This window comes from Leopardus geoffroyi, chromosome D2, assembly GCF_018350155.1.
Source record: "Leopardus geoffroyi isolate Oge1 chromosome D2, O.geoffroyi_Oge1_pat1.0, whole genome shotgun sequence".
In the NCBI taxonomy this organism is placed as follows: Eukaryota; Metazoa; Chordata; class Mammalia; order Carnivora; family Felidae; genus Leopardus; species Leopardus geoffroyi.
In genome coordinates, this window is record NC_059334.1 from 50,838,153 (window position 1) to 50,855,078 (window position 16,926).

The 16,926-nt window shown below is 42.6% G+C and overlaps 1 protein-coding gene across 6 annotated transcripts in view; it reads right to left on the bottom strand.

The window, feature by feature from the left end:
- Nucleotides 1-16,926, bottom strand: part of PANK1 (pantothenate kinase 1) — a 101,040-nt gene that overhangs the window by 12,438 nt on the left and 71,676 nt on the right. For all 6 annotated transcript variants that reach the window (XM_045438172.1, XM_045438173.1, XM_045438171.1 and 3 more), the window contains 2 exons: nucleotides 13,465-13,817; nucleotides 3,599-3,852 (listed from right to left, as the gene is read on the bottom strand). In XM_045438172.1, coding sequence (XP_045294128.1) covers nucleotides 3,599-3,852; nucleotides 13,465-13,800 — 590 coding nt within the window. In that variant the 5' untranslated portion in view covers nucleotides 13,801-13,817. The remainder of the gene's footprint in view (nucleotides 1-3,598; nucleotides 3,853-13,464; nucleotides 13,818-16,926) is intronic.

Here is a 16,926-nt window from a genome sequence, read left to right on the forward strand (position 1 = left end):
GAAGGTACAGTAGCAGGAGGAAATAAAGATCTCATGGACATCCCTGCCTTGGCAAGTCCGTCACAGTAGACATTTGGATTTCCTCTAAGAAAACTTATTTACATTTAACACGGTGTGGCACACACCTTGTCGGTTTCAGTCTGCCCTCCAAAGCTAGTATATTTTAGTGGGGACAATTTTTGGTTTGCGTGCCATCTGGATTTGTCTCTGTATGTTTTTAAGTCATTTCTCATGCTTCTAGCTGCTTTCATCCATGCTAACAACCTTTCTTTGAGCATCAGGTATTCCTGTCAATCAAGGCAGTCAACAACCTACTCTCAATCTAGGCAACCGGAGACATTGGCGGACTTAGAAAGAAGGCAATTCGTCAACTGATGTGTTGGTATGAGTGGACACGGACGAGTGCTTTGTGTGGCTGGAAGATGACCCGTGGCTCCAGACAAAGCATCGGGGCTGCGTGGGGAAAGCGAGCATGCATGTGCGTCGCTGGCACGCTGCAGATGGGAGGAAAGGACGCACAGTCGCAGAAGAGCACTTTATTAATATCCTCAACCTGCTAACCAGGATTTAATTAAAGTGGTTCTCTCGCTCATGATCAGGTACATCAGTTTGTTTCCATAGACACGGTAAGACCCTCAGCAAACTGGACACAAAAACATACTGCCAGGGAGCAGCTGTCGAATAGCATCATCATCATTTTTTTTTTTTTTTTTCCAAAAACCAACAACCTTGTAGTGAGGGATTTTAGGGAAAAGGAGAAGAAACCTTCAATTACTGAGGGCTTGTGCCCTTAAAATAGATTCCAGAACAATGAGATGAGCTGTGCTATTACTTTCACCTAAGTTCCAAAATTCTTTACATTCCCCTTTTAATAATCTGCACATTCCAACAATGTCAGCTGTAAAGTCCTCTTTTTTCTTTAGCTTCTACAATAAAATTGGAGTAGTGTCAATAGAACAAAAAAGGGGTCACTACCTCATCTAGGATGCAATAAAATTACACTTAACATGAAACGAACCATTTAAAATCGTATGCTTAAGGGGCGCCTGGGTGGCTCAGTCAGTTTAGCGTCCGACTTCGGCTCAGGTCATGATCTCGCAGTTTGTGAGTTCGAGTCCCATGTCCGGCTCTGTGCTGACCGCTCAGAGCCTGGAGCCTGCTTCAGATTCTGTGTTTCCCTCTCTCTCTGCCCCTCCCCTCTCTCTGTCTGTCTCTCTCTCAAAAATAAATAAACATTAAAAAAATAATAAAGTACTATATGCTAACCAATTTGGATGTAAATTTAAAAAAATAAAAAATAAAATTAAAAAAAATAATAAAGTCATATGCTTAAAAGAAACTGATCTCCTGTAATGATGTGGCTTCCTAAAAATAAAAATGTTTGAGAAAATAGAGTATAACATAATCACAAAAAACCTGGAGTTACAGCCACCAGTTCACGATAGCAGTAGTAAACTTAGAGCTGAAGCCATTTGCTTAGATCAGTGATTCCCAAAGTGTGTTTTACAAACTGACGTTTGTTGCCGACCATAATAGTTTATTTATATCGGTGCTTTTGTAACTTGGAAGCCTGTGGCGGAACAACTCTGGTTGGCCAAGGAGGAGCTGCAGCCCACAGAACTGATGTTTCCTTTCCTTCCCCTACCTGTGGCAGCCCTCGAAAGGGCTCTCTATGAACCTTCAGTCGGCTATAGCATGTTTCCAAAACTACTGGTCGAAAAGCATTTGCAGAGTAACTTGGATATCCAGACAGGGTCTGTTGATGATTGCAACACACCGGTCATTCATGGGCATTTACCAATAATGGGAATTCATGAGCATGATTACACATGTAATAGAAGCCAAACACCACAATTAGCTCATTAGCAGCTGTTCAAGAAGATGATCTAGATTCCTGGAACTTCCAAGTTTGAGAAAATAGAATTGTGATTGTGATGCATGAATTTGCTAAGTGTTAATCAACGAAATTATAAATATCTCTAACTGAGGAAAAGTGTTTATTTAGCTTGTTACCTTGGGACTAGCTCCTACCAATCAAGGACTCCTTCTGGGAAGAAGTCTGTAGTTTCTTCAAAACTGTACTTGTATTAGGAGATCACTCTCTAAGGTAAAACCAGCTTGGCCGAAATATTCATTTGCCTTTGACACTCCTGACAGTCCTAATACAGTCGTGGGACAGCTATGATTCTTCTGTGAGCAAGGAAGCTTAGTTCTGTACGTTCACTGAGAAAATGTGTGCCGAGTAGCGATTAACATTCGATATTCTGAACACAAGCAGGATTCAGTCGGAGTGTGTGTGTGTGTGTGTGCGCACGCACGCACATGCCAGGGTTCCTCAACAGCAGTACTATTGACTTTTGGGGTTCAGTACCTTTTTGTTGTTGGGGGCTTCCCTGTGCTTTGTAGGATATTTAGCAGTGTCCCTGGCCTCTAGCCACTAGATGCCAGTCACACCCCACATCCGATTATGACAACCAAAAAATGTCTCCAGACATTGCCCAAGTCTCCTGGAGGATTAAATCTTCCCTTCCCCAGTGGTGAATCACACTGACTAATGCGGACCCATCACAGGGCAGAGAAATACGCCCGAAAAACAGTGCTCTTCTCCTGATGGGGAAGTTATAGTGGAGGATGTCAGCACTAGAAACGCCCATAGAAACGACCTAAGAAACAACCCCCTTTGTGGCACAAACAAGGGCACTGAGGCCCAGAGAAGTTCCACGATATCTTCATCTATTAACAACGACGGGTTTGATACCATGTCCAAAACCATGCATTCCACCTGGCACTGGTTCCTTAAGTTATTCCTCCAAAAATGGGTTCTGTGCTCCAATTGGTGGGAGAAACACTCCACACCGAATCCTTCACTTAGAAGTAAGAGAAACTTCCTAGATTTTGTTTACACTAGCATTTCTCAGAGATTTCTGACACTGGATTCTTTTGCCCCTGTTGAATCACTACGAACAGGAAGCTGGGCACAACTGCCCTTGGGCGTGTGCGCGCGCTAAAAGCAAGGCACCCCGCCCAAGTGCAGCTGCGGCACTGTCTTCCCATCAGTTGCACTTGCAGAGTCCCTGTGCCCTGTGCCAACCATTCTGGCTTTCAGCTGGAACATTTAACTCAGGGTAAAAAAAAAAAAACATTTTTTGTAAACCCAGTTTGCTTTACTGGTTGCAGTGGTGATTTATTTCAAGCCACGCATCCTGTGCCAGGCACCAAGGAAATTCCAAGAGAAGGTTTCTTCCGAAGCCCTCTCTGACCATCCCAAGCATCCTTTCTTCTGGATTCTACTCTCTTACTGTCCCTGCCATTCATTTGGCATTTAACATGGACTGCCTTCCGTTTGGTGTGTGCTAATCCTTCCCTCAACCTGACCAGTTTCCAGCAGGGTAAGGACTGTGTTTTATTCACCTTTATATAAAGCATCCTTCTACTACTTTAACATATCATGCAATAAATCCTTTCTGGTTGGCTGAGGAGCGTAAGATCCTTCTTTTAAAAATGTACTCAGTACAAAGAATCTTTTTACAAACTGGTCTTCAAGAGAGACGCCTGGATTTAAGTACAGAAAGGTTCTTCTAGTAGAAACCATGTTTACCTGGTCCCTGTAACTCTTTTATAGTTGTCCTTGGAGTACACTGCTAGGATGCTGACACCCGAGCCCATGTTCACCAGCAACATAGGGTATGGGTTATCAAGGCAGTACGGCTTTTTTTGACACAATTCAGGATTTGTAGGATTTTCAAAATAGTAACATTCTGGCTTGCCATTGAAGCCAATGGAGTCGACGTAAAGCAGGCCCTGAATCAGACAGTCCAGTTCATCCAGTTTATGGAGCTGCAGGTCAGCAATCTGAAAGAGAACAAAACCTCATGAGAGAGGCTATGACCACTTCCGGGGAAGCCCCGTAGGCTTTTAGCTGGACTTAAAAATGTGTTATTAACAGTAAAAGCATGACAATATTTTTGAAACACTGAGTTGTGAAATCTGGTTGTAATTAGTCATTCTGCCAGAGAAGCACCTTGGCCGGACATCGTGTCTGCCCAGAGTGGGAAATGAGGGACAGGAAATTGCCTGCTTGCCGGGAAAGCATCCAATAGCATGTGTCATGGGTTGAACTGGTGGGCCCTGAAAGGTATGTTCATGTCCTAATTTTTAGAGCCTGTGACTGTTACCTGATTTTGAAAAAGGGTCTTTGCAGATGTCATTCAGTTAAGGATCCTGAGATGAAGAGAACATCCTGTATTATCTGAGTGGACTCTAAGTCCACTGCCGAGTTTCCTTATGAGACACACAGTAAAGAGCTGATGGCCAGAGGAGAAGGCCAGGTGAAGACAGAGGCAGAGATTGGAGTACTGCACTACAGGCCAACAAACGCCAACAGCCACCAGAAGCTGGAAGAGGCAAGGAACAGAATCTGCCTGAGAGCCTCTAAGGGAAGTGTGGTCCTGCCATCACCTTGATTTGGGTCATGTGGCCTCCAGAACTATGACTGAATCCATTTCTGTTGTCTTAAGCCACTACGTTTGGGATAATTTGTTACAGCAGCCACAGGAAATGAACAGAGCGCATCGCTAAGACCGGGGCTCCCCTGCAGGGCAGAGAGTGAGAATGTTCTGAGAGCAGAGAGAATCCCACACTTCTTTGACACGATGAGGTCCTTAGGGAGGCACAGCGAGCCTAGGAGCTGGAGATAAACACCTTTGAGCCTTCAAAATCCAGCTCTCCTTTTCCCAGGCCTGGGCTTTGGAGTTTAGATAGACTTGGCTTTGAATTCTAGCTCTAACACTTAACTGAGGGACGTGGGGCAAGCTATTTAACTTGTCAAGCCTCAGACTGCTTCTCTGTAAAATGGGGATGATACCCACTGTACAATGTTGTTGTAGAGATTTCATGATAATAATATATGTACAAAAGGTTCAAAAGATGTTGGCTATTTTATTAATAGTGGAGGTGGTCCTAAAGTGCCTTTTCATGCTCCTCTGAGACAAAAACTCCCATTCTCCCAGGTACAGGGGGAAAAAAGAAAATGGGAATGAGTTGGCTGTGGGGCAGGCTTAGGGGAGAATGGCTCCTTTGCATCCTCAAAAGTTTAATTCATGGCCCCCAAGAGTCGTATTATTGCTGGTCCATATGTCTCGGTTGAGGATAATTTCGCATGGACAAAAAAAGAAAAAGAAAGAAAGAAAGAAAGAAAGAAAGAAAGAAAGAAAGAAAGAAAGAAAGAAAGAATCTAATAATCATCAACATGAGTTGAGGATCATTTCCTATGGACTAAAAAAAAAAGAAAAAAGAAAATCTAAAAATCATCAATATGACACTGAACTAGTGAAAGAAGATAATTTGTCAGGTCTAACTCAAATTAAAAAATATATATATCTTTGGGGGGCTGCCTGGATGGCTCAGTCGGTTGAGCGTCCAACTTTGGCTCAGGTCACAGATTCATGGACTTCACTGTCTTTCTCTCTCTCTCAAAAAGATCAAGTAATAAAGATTAAAAAAATCTTTAAGAAAATAATAGCTAGTGTTTATTGTGTATTACATGCTAAGAACTTGTAGTAGATCATTTAATTCTCAGGGAACCCAAAAGTAGGTATTTTATCCTTTATGATTAAGGCTCCCAGAGCTTAAATAACTTTCCCTCGGTGATACAGCTAGCAAACGGCTCCCAGTGACTCCCTGTTCTTCTCTTGTCTCCACAATGCAAAGTACTTCTGGGATCTGGAAACAACCTATACAAGTGCTGTACTTAGATATTTTGCCAGAAAGGCATCGTTTTCATTATAAAAGTTAGCAGCTGGAAGAAAACTTTTGACTTCATATCACCCATCTGAATTTTCCCATTCAACAAAACCCACTAAATCTATACCTATAGAGCAGAATTAGTTTGAACAGGTTACCAGCAAGGTGGTACAAGTTTTCTTATACAAAGAATTATTCTGTTGTTGCTTTTTTTTTAATTTAAAGATCTAATTGGCTTTGTTCGATGATTCATGAATTGGGCAGCATATCATCCAACAAGTAGAAAGGAGGTCCCCAGAAACAATCATCCTAAATGACACTTGCTGATAAAGTAAACCTATCTCATACATGATTCCAAACATTTCCTTTTTTTACCAAGTGAAAATTTGGGGTGTGATGATCATATACATTTTAAGGGGGTAATACTTTAGGTAGAAAACTACCTGGAGACCTGAAAAGATTGTATGACACATATGAAACCCCATGCTCTTCCGCTTAGAGCATTAACCACATCCGGGCTTTGTTTATGGTTCATCAGGTGCCCCTGAGCACAGCGCTCAAAGGCCTGTCCCATCATAACTGTTTAATAAACATTTTTTCAATGGGACAGGGAAAGTTAGCGCTTCTTGGGTCAAACCAAACTGAAAAGTATCAATTTCATCAGCCAGTCTTGGGACCATAGGTTAACCTGCTTAAAAATTAATCAGAGGTCCATCAACCATATTGACAGCCATGCCCAGAGCCAACATCACAAACGTAGAGACACAGTGTGGCACGGCTTTTATGCTGTGGAAAAAGAAAAACCTCAAGGCAAATAAACTAAGCACATACAAACTTTGATCTGAAAGAAAACATCGTTATCTCATTTTTCCCATCAAAATCATTTTCGGGGCGCCTGGGTGGCTCAGTCGGTTAAGTGTCCAACTCTTGATTTCGGCTCAGGTCATGATTTCATGGTTTGTGGGTTTGAGCCCTGTGTCAGGCTCCTCGCTGACAGTGCTGAGCCTGCTTGGGGTTCTTTCTCTCCCTCTCCCTCTGCCCCCCACCTCCCACCACTCCTTCTCTCTCTCTCTCTCTCTCAAAATAAATAAATAAACATTAAAAATTTTTTCAAATAAAGTGCTAGCAGCAAATAAACATCTCTGCTATACATTTTACTGAGGGGTGGATATTTCCAAAGCCCAGGTCATGCATCCCCAAACTGGGAAACAGAAATAAGTCACTTTCGGAGACCTGTAGAGACCTCCCTCAAAAGTCTTCACCATCCAGGAAAAAGTCCAGGCTCCCAAGTGTTAAGCAATGGGCCAAATCCTTACTTGGATATTCAAACAGACCAACTGAAATTCAGAACAAGATGGGAATTACTCCCCAGACTTTCTACTTTATAAATACAACTATATTAACCTTGTGGAAAGCCTAAAACAGCACGTTCAGATCCTAGCTATGGAAAACCACTCATTCTCCAAAAAACACATTTAGTTTCTTTTATATCGGGGGTAACAAATGCAAATACCTATAGGAGACAGTAAGAAAACATGAAGAGTGAAGCCCTTGAGTGGATGTAAAGTAACAGGATGATGGGGATTGTTGCACACAGGACAATATACACATATTTACAATTCACCTGCAGCCCATTGTTGCCCTATGGTAAAGGGGGCTCAGTGTAATAAATTATCTGACAGCGAATTAACTTTTTAAAAATATTTCAGGCCAACCAAACATTTCTGTGGGCTGATTCTGACTTCTATCCTACTAACTTTATATGTATTCTAATGCTCATCTCTATAATAGGTCTTAAATGATGATAGATCTGAAACATCAGATCCAGCAAACACGCAGATGAAGCTATAACTAATGTGAACATCACCTTGTAACCAAGGTGTGCTGGTAAATGTTTAACAACCAGCTCTCTGGGAGCAAAAGCCCTGTTTTATAGCACTTACCAATTTCTGTGGCATAATCGCCCCCACAATGGCTAATTTCAAGCTCCCAACATGATGTCACTACCACAGAGTTGAGAAGACATGCACACAATGAGCTCTCTTAAGCCGGTAGGAACTGGCCCCAGCATCCCACTGCTTGTAAGTCTCCTCACCACTTTCAGAAAGTATGGCTTCCGCCAATTCCTAAATAATTAAGCTTAAACTACTCCCCAAATATAAAAGCAACAAACCTAAGCTTGTCCTAAGACTCAAACTCTGTGTAAATAATGGAAGCTAGTAAAAAATTGTATGATCTCATCTGTAGGACTTGAGGCAGGGAAGCTATTATTATTATTATTATTATTATTATTATTATTATTACTCATTTTGCAGATGAAACGCATCACCAGGGGTCAGCTGTTAAGTGACCTATCCCGGATGCCAAGGCTAGCAAGTAGGGGAAGAGGTAGAGTAGAAAAAACTTTCAAACTTACAACTATGATGAACTCACATTGTTTGCCCAGTACTAAAGTCACCCGAGCAAGCGTAAGGGTGTGGTGGGATTCTCAAACTATAGAACCCATCAGAATCACCAGGAGGGTTTGTTGAAACACAGACCATTGGGCTCCACTCCCAGGGATTCTGACTGTATTTCTAACAATATCCTAGGTGATGTTGATGCTGCTTGGCCTTGGACCACACAGTATTAGGAGCTGAAGAGCTGGGATGAGTCCATGACCCCAGAACAGTGAGTACAGGTGTTCAATAAGGTCACATACTCTTCCTAATAGCACCTGCCCTATCTAGCTCATAGAGCTATTATCTTCAAGAATCAAATGAGGGGCGCCTGGGTGGCTCAGTTGGTTGAGCATCCGCCTCTTGATTTCAGCTCAGGTCATGATCCCAGGGTCGTGGGCGTGAGCCCTGCGTGGGGCTCTGCACTAAGCATGGAGCCTGCTTGAGATTCTCTCTCTCTCTCTCTCTCTCTCTCTCTCTCTCTCTCTCTCTCAAAAAAAAAAAAAAAGAATCAAATGAGACACCTGTATGAAAATGTTTTGGCTACTATAAAGAACTATACACATGGGTTCTAATTATGTGAGAAATAAAATAATTTGGGACTTCTTCTCTTGAGTTGAAATGCACTGTTCCACTATTGGAAACACTATGTCCACAATGAAGACCCTAATTTGTAGAGGGAGTTCTATGATACCTCTATGCTAATATTAGAAAAAATGTGGGTCCTAAACACAAGGCATGCTCAGGATACAATTAGGTGAAAGGTTCTCCTTATGTGCTTCAGCCCAGTCTGCCAAAAATAACTAAATAAGGAGTTAAATAGATAAATCTGGTAAAAAACAAAAAACAAAAACCAAAAAACCCCAAAAACATCCCAAGAGTTTCCATATCCACTCCTATGGGGTTATTTGATGGACCTGCCCCAAACCAGCTATATTACTCCCCTGTAGTTGAGAAATAAGTCACCAAATTGTATTTTAGACATGAATAAAATACACATCTGGATGATACCCTACACTTCCCAAGGGTGCTTTTGAGGACACTGTTTCCATAAAACATATTGGAAGATGGAGAAACCACCAATGGCAGAAACTAAGAATAATTTGCATATAAAAGAGTTGATTCTGAATTACAAATTTCACTCTGGGCTCTTTTTTCTTCTCAAAGAAGACCTAGGAGACCCGAGACAGATGAATTTCAAACATGTTCTGTGAGTAAGAAATATAACAAAACCTCCAAGATGGCTTCTTCCTCCCTGCACCCTATAATAAAGAGGCCATAGCGTCAAGCCAGTCACAAGTGGAGAATGACATTGTCTACCAAACCTTATGCTGCTGCAATATCACGAATCAGTCCCTGAATTAATAGGAACCAAGCTAATAAATGTGTTTGAATGATCCACTTAGATTTAGATTTTCACATTTCCACAATTGTCCTCCCTCTTCCTGATAATTTTTCCACTAATTTTTTTTTTTATTTTTTACTGTTTACTTATTTTTGAGAGAGAGAGAGAGACAGAGCATGAGTGGAGAAGGGGCAGAGAGAGAGGGAGACACAGAATCTGAAGCAGGCTCCAGGTCCTGAGCTGTCAGCACAGAGCCCAACACAGGGCTCGAACTCGTGAACCAAGGGCTCTGAGTTGAAGTCGGACACTTAACCAACTGAGCCACCCTGGTGCCTCTCTAGTGAGTTGTTCAAAAGAAAACTCACAGAATAGAGACAGGGGATAGCCAAGTCTTCTCCTTGAAGATCACTTTCTTCAATGGTGGGATTCCTCACTGGCTTATCAATTTTTAGACCATTTGTAGTTAGATTAAGTTTTTCTTCTGTGTTCCATTTTGGTGTATCATTAACTCAGAAGGCTAACTTCTGAGTGTCAGAAGTTTATTTGTGACAGTGACCCTAAAATGTTAAAAGGAGAAGAAAGGAAAAAAGGAAAGAAGAGAGAAAAGAAAGAAGGGGGAAAAAAAGGAAGAAAGAATTGCAGCTTTGTTCAGTTGAAAGTATTCTACACGGGGGTCTAACTTAATGCTTGTCTCATGGTGTATAGCTCTTTCTTGTACATTCTAATTGGATGAAGGCTAGTTGATATTATTTAAGGATTTAAGTATATTTACTATAAATGAAAAAGATATAGTCATTAGATATAACAATTGCTGACTATTCAGGGTCTGCTGAACATCTTTCAGTTAGCTCTAACTACTCAGGCTTTAAAAACACACTTCTGCAAAGCTGTATTATACCCCAATCAGTAATTTTATACAATAACAATGACAGGACTTTATAATATATATATATATATATATATCTCAATATATATATCCATATATGGATATCTATATATATGGATATATATATATATGCTATATACTGCTTTATGTTGTCAGATTCCTTAGTATATATATTGATCATTTACAACCAACCATGTAAGCACCTTCAATTTTCTACTCTGGAAAAGGTAAGAGACAAAAGCTTGCATTTAGCACACCTAAGGGTCTTAGTACTTACTGTTCCCTCTGCCTAAAATACCCTTCCCCAGATACTGGTCTGATGTGCTTCATTACTTCTTTTGGTTCCCGCACCAATGTTACCTCATCACACTAAAATCTCCCAACACTCCCTATCTCCTTTACCCTGCTTTTTTCCTCCCTCCATAATATACATACATATACGTGTGTGTGTGTGCGCGCGCGCGCCTGCGCGTGTGTGTGTAGTGGCGGTACATTCTATATTCACTTGCTTATTTAATTACTGACCATCTCCCCACACTATAAGGTAGCTCCTCAAGGGCAGGGGCTTTGTTTTGTTCCCAACAGTACTTGACGCCCAGAAGGAGCACAATACATACTTGTGTACTGTGGACAGAGGATGGTAAGACCTATTCATCCTCACAAACTTTGGAAGGATAGGGGCACATAACTCAGCACCCTGGCAAACAGGTTATGGGAAGCGATGAATTCTGTCTTCGCTTTGGCTGAGACTGAGCATGGAAACAGAAGGCAACCCATTTATTTTTTTATGGATGTATGCCCCCAGCTGGCCAGGCTGTTTGGCAAATACTCCAGACTTGCTCCCTGCTCCAATCTATTCATTAGGCTCCAACAGCCTGCCTGAAGGAGCAGCGCCTTCTTTACTCTGGTGGTAATAAGGTATGACCTTGCTTAGTTCAGAACCTTGAGAAACACACTTGCCCACAGCTAACATATATTGAGTAACTTTCTCTCAGAATGTACACTACCCAGAAGGAGGAACGGAGGCATTGAGGGATGTTGCATAAATGCTCTAGGTCACCTTGCTTCCCTTTAAGCTCCCTAGTGGAGGTGTTCAGATAGGGTGACACAAGGAAGCTCCTAGCACTAGGGCTGGCTCAGCATTTTCTCCTGAATCAGAAGTGAGCTGACACCCTAGTGGTTACAAGGGGGCACTACCACAGTCTCTTCGTTTTAAAAAACGTTTTTAAGTTTGGTTATTTATTTTGAGAGAGAGACAGAGAGAGTGAGCAGGAGGGGGACAGAGAGAGGGAGAGAGAGAATCCCAAGACTCTGCTCTGTCAGCATGGAGCCTGACATGGGGCTCGAACTCATCAATGTGAGATCACAACCTGAGCCAAACCCAAGAGTGGGACGCTTAACTGACTGAGCCACCCAGGTGCCCACTACTGAAGCCTCTTAATCTCTCTTTAGCTTTAGTTTCCTTATCCATATATAGGCCACGAATGCTATACTTTCTGGTCTCCGAAGGTGACTTCAGGTTCTGATGTCCTAGAACTCCTCCCTCTTCTCTTCATTTTCCTGCCACTTTTTTACAGATGATGAAGCTAAAAAGGGATATGTCTTGCTCGAAGTCACCCAGCTAGTTAAATGCAGAGACAACACTAAAATTCACGTTCAATGCTTTTCCAATGATGAATTCAAATTTAATTTTCATGCCCGTGGATCTCAGCCTTTTCAGTTTCCAAACTCTTTGATCATTGGGTCCCTTTGGTGGGAAAGAGATGCCATGAATCATTTAGGTAAGTGGCAGCACCAAATTCTACTGCTAGATCGGGAAAGGGGACACAGAAGAAAGAGCCAAAAGCTGATATCATCAGTCTCACTTAGGATACTGTGCTAGGACTCCAATGCCAGCATTCCTGGAAACTGCGTTGTACAATTAGTGGGATAAATGATGTTACTTTTGATGATGCAAATAAAATTTGCATTTATAGCTTTATTAAATGCCATGAATAATATATTGATTCATTAATTTTCACTAATGACAGACGTTGTGGCAAGACCGGATTTACACTAGTTCCAATGACAGAATGCCAGAACTTTATACCCCAGGCTTTGGAAACATGTATTTTGTAACTCATCTCACTACATTTTCAACTTTCTGGCAAGGCTAGCCCCCAAGTCTTCCAACCCTTTCGTCTCTAATGTCCAGTCACTTCTGCCGAGCCTAGCTTCCCTGATTTTCTCTTTACTTTCTACATCCATTATTTCACTTTATCCTCCTTTTGTTCCGTGCGGGTTGAGGCTGGGCGGTATAGAGATTATCCTGACTGCAGAGATGGGGAAATTGGAACACACAGCTGTTGAAAGATTGCTAAAGAAAGAGAAACATGAGATATCTTACTCATCCGTGTCCTCCATTTAGCCAGTTTTCTCAAATGTAAATGAGCTATGCAGAGCTGGTATGGACTGCCCATTGGGAGACAGCATTATTCTTAGTACGTGAAATCACGCTCCCCAAATCTTACTCGCTAATAAAGGAAGTCACCTATAAATAGTATCAGGTGTTTCATTTCTGTCTCGAACAAAACTTCTGAGTGACAGTCACAAAACAAAAAAAGACACTCAGAGCAAATAATAGGTAGACGGCAGTAAAAAAATGTTCGCAGGATGTACAGAAAGCCTCTCTGGCGGGCCTCAGTCTCTCTAGCTAGAAAACCGGCATGCTGTTTATGCTTTTCGCGACACCGTGAAAAGCATCTGTGGAAAAGTCAAAGATACTTCGGACAGGGATCGATACCATCTCATCTTTGGCATATTGTGCAACAGTAGCTGTAGCAAAGATGATGACAATAGCTAATATTTACGAGCATTTACTAAATGCCAGGGACATACTACTGTCTCATCGAATCCTTAACAACCCTAGGAGGTAGGAACTACTCATATACAGGAGGGAACGGAGGCACAGACAAGGTGAGGTAAACCTGTCCAGAGCCCAAGACTAGTAGTCTAGCTCTTCCATATGAGAAGCCAGGTGGTTTTGTTGTTTAACAAGTACAAACCTGACATACCATTCTGAAGTCCTTTTCGAACTTGAAAGCCCCACCTCCCGTGGCACAGAGCGTGGTGTGGAGGCTGGAGAAGTTCTTCTCGCTGCCCATCTGAATGAACCTGTGCATAGCACAGCTGGGGAAGCGGATGAAGTGCAGGTTCCCTTTGCGCCCACACATGGTCAGATTTTTCAGTTCTAGATGGACGTCTCGGATCCCGGTTTTCCCATAAGCCGTATTAGAAGTCAAATACTTTCTGATGCTCTTCAGGTTCTCTACCTCCTCTTGCTCCTCTTCGGCTGTAATATCCTTTGGCTCAAAGTAGACCAATTTAACCAGCGTTCCACCGATGTCCATCCCAAACCACGGGAAGGCTAGAGGACAGAAAGATAGTACTGGTGAATCCCATGCATTGGGAGAGACGTTCAATTTCTGAATATTCAATAACGAAATGCAATGGTGTCACATCTGAACGTGCATTTAATATCCACGCCACCTGAATTCAACCAGACGTGCCTAAAAGAAGAGACAGGCAAGGGGGAATCCACCATTCGAGTGGTGCCCATGTGTCTGCCCATAGTCCACTCAGACTGTGCCTCAGAACTGAGGTTGAGAAGAGAACTAAGACATTGCAGTCCCCTAGGCTCGTCTCAATTCTCAGGGCTTCTCAGAGCTCGAGTGTCTCCCCAGGCTGAGTGCGATTCCAATATTTAAAGATTTCTTTTTGCAGGCACCATGGCTCTCAAATGCTCTCTTATCAGAATCTCAGTCAAAGAAACAGTGATCTGTTCCAATGCCAGGGGAAAAACTGGCTATGCCAGGTGTACCCGAGGCGTGATGGTCTCTAACCCACTTGGCACACCCCTAAGGCACTTTGCAGTAACAACTGATAGAGTATTCAATTTTTGCCTCCATGAGCCGACTCCACTGCTTTAATCTACAGAATAGGCAGGAAGGAGAAAGTGAGAAAAAGTGGGTGATGAGAGATGATGATCCTATGGTGACAGAACTCTAAAAAGTTATAGCTCCTCTTATAGCTCATTTCTTCATTAAGCAAAGTCACTCTCTTCATCTCAAATGGCCTGCTAAGGATCCTCAACCCAGCGGTGTGTCAGACTCGCCTTTAGCATCCCAATTCTGGTCTCCTCTCTCACAGGTTCTGACTTTAATTCAAGGCTGCAACCTGGGCATGAGTATTTTTTGAAAGTTCCCCAGTGGTTCCAATCTGCAGGCTTGGGAATCACTAAGCTGGAAGAACCATGGCCTCTGACAGGCAAGCCCACTAATGAGCACAGCTCCTGACCAGGTCTGCAACCTAAGGCAAGCCTTTAGGAGATGGTGTGTGTGTGTGTGTGTGTGTGTGTGTGTGTGTGTGTGTGTACGTATATATCTATAAAGCCTCCTGGAGATGTTTATCTTTAGGAGATGGTGTGTGTGTGTGTGTGTGTGTGTGTGTGTGTGTGTGTACGTATATATCTATAAAGCCTCCTGGAGATGTTTATCTATAACAAAACAAATCTCCATCATAATTATTTTTGTTATTAAAAGAACAGGCCTAGCTCCCTGAACTAACTAACTTCATTCAGAGGCAGCCTAGAAAGTTAATGCTGTGCAGTCAGATGCTCTGCAATGAACACAGAGCAAACCCAAATGAGATTCCAAAATCTGGGGTCTCGCTTTTCATTTCCATCAGTAGACTCCATGGACTAAATCTGAAACTGTAATATTAAAACTGAGTTTAAAGATATAGGGAGCAGGGGTGCCTGGAACGGCTCAGTCGGTTGAGCGTCTGATGCTTGGGTTTGGCTCAGGTCATGAACTCACGGTTTTTGAGTTTGAGCCCCACATCAGGCCCTGTGCTGACAGTGCAGAGCCTGCTTGGGATTCTCTCTCCTTCTCTCTCTGCCCCCCCCCACTTGCACTGTCTTCATCTCTTAAAATAAATTAAATTAAATTAAATTAAAATTTAAAAAAAGATACAGGGAGATACAATGACTTCTTTCAATAAGTTTATTTTATTCCGCCCTAGAGAACATCCATATGAGCCCTGGTCAGGTTGTGCATGCCACACCCAGAGGTCACATTGCCAGGAGCATAAGTGAGACCTACAGAAGTTCTTTTTTCTGGGCTGCCCTACTACTTTGCCCTCGACATCAGTAGGCTGGGGAGGGTGGAAGGAGAGGAACACAGCAGGAAGCCATCCCCGCACGTGCGATTTTCTCTCCAGTGCTTCGCTGCTGTCATCTTAGCTGTAATCCAAGCCAGCTGTTCCACACTTGGAAGCACTAACGCCTAACAGTATGAAAAATGAAATCCCAAACTCGCCCAAACACTAAGAGCAGCAGATTCCACTGACAAGACCGAGGTGACAAGACCAAGTCCTGTGATAACTACGGAAGTTTGCAAAGCAAACGCTTGTCCCGGCAGATCACAGAAAACCGGAAACAGTTCATCACCACTGGTCAGTTCAACTCACAGGTGACGTTTCTTGGTCTGGTCTCTAAAACTCGCTGTCAGTATAGGTAATAGGGAAAGCCTCAAAACAGGATTCACAACTGCTTCCCATACGCAGGAGCCAGTAACCAGCTCACTGTCACTCCCTCCACCTCTCTAAGATCTCATTTCCAGCATCTGTGGAGGGAGTGGATTGCAGTATAATGGTCTCCAGTTCTCTTCCTACTACAAACTTCCTACGGATTCTTTCAGAAGTATAATAAAATCGCAACCACCCCCAACCACGTAGGCTGACCAGAGCCCTAATTTCAACCTCCACTGAAATACTTGTGTCATGTCAACAGGTGTCAGGACTATGCAATCAGTGTTGCAGGTATAACCCTTTCTTCTCATAGTAGGAAAGACACCTACCACTGGACAGGATGGGGGAAGGGTATTCTGGAACTTTGCTAGGCTACTCATTTGGAAACACTGTGGCAACATCTAGTATAATGAAAAGTACTAGTACATTTTTAATCCAGCTAATCCCTCTCCTGGACCGTATTCAAAAAGCACCAGCATTTGAGGATAGGTAGAAGAATATTCTTGCAGCACCCTTTGCAGTGGCCAAATTAAAACAAAAACAAAAACAGAACAGAAAACAAATTGCATATCCAGTAACAGGAAAACACAGTGTATTCTTTCCATATCATGGAATACTGGACAGCCACTGAAAAGAATGAATGAGATCTATACCAGCTGCCTGGAGAGACAGCCCTAAGCTTCTGTTAATGAGAAAAGTAAGAGATAGCCAGAAGTGTAAATAATTTGGTTTGAAAAAAAAGGGGGAGGGAAGGAAGGCAGGAAAGAAGGCAGGTGGAAAGGAGACCCGTAGGTTTATGATTATATGATTATATATCTGCTGAAAGATATAGAAGGCTATCAATCCCTCCAGGTTGTTAATACCTTTCGGAGGTGGCAGAGGTAAGCAGGTTGTATGGGTGGAAGCTAGAGACTGGGGGAGAGGATGGAGAAAATTCTACACTCAGA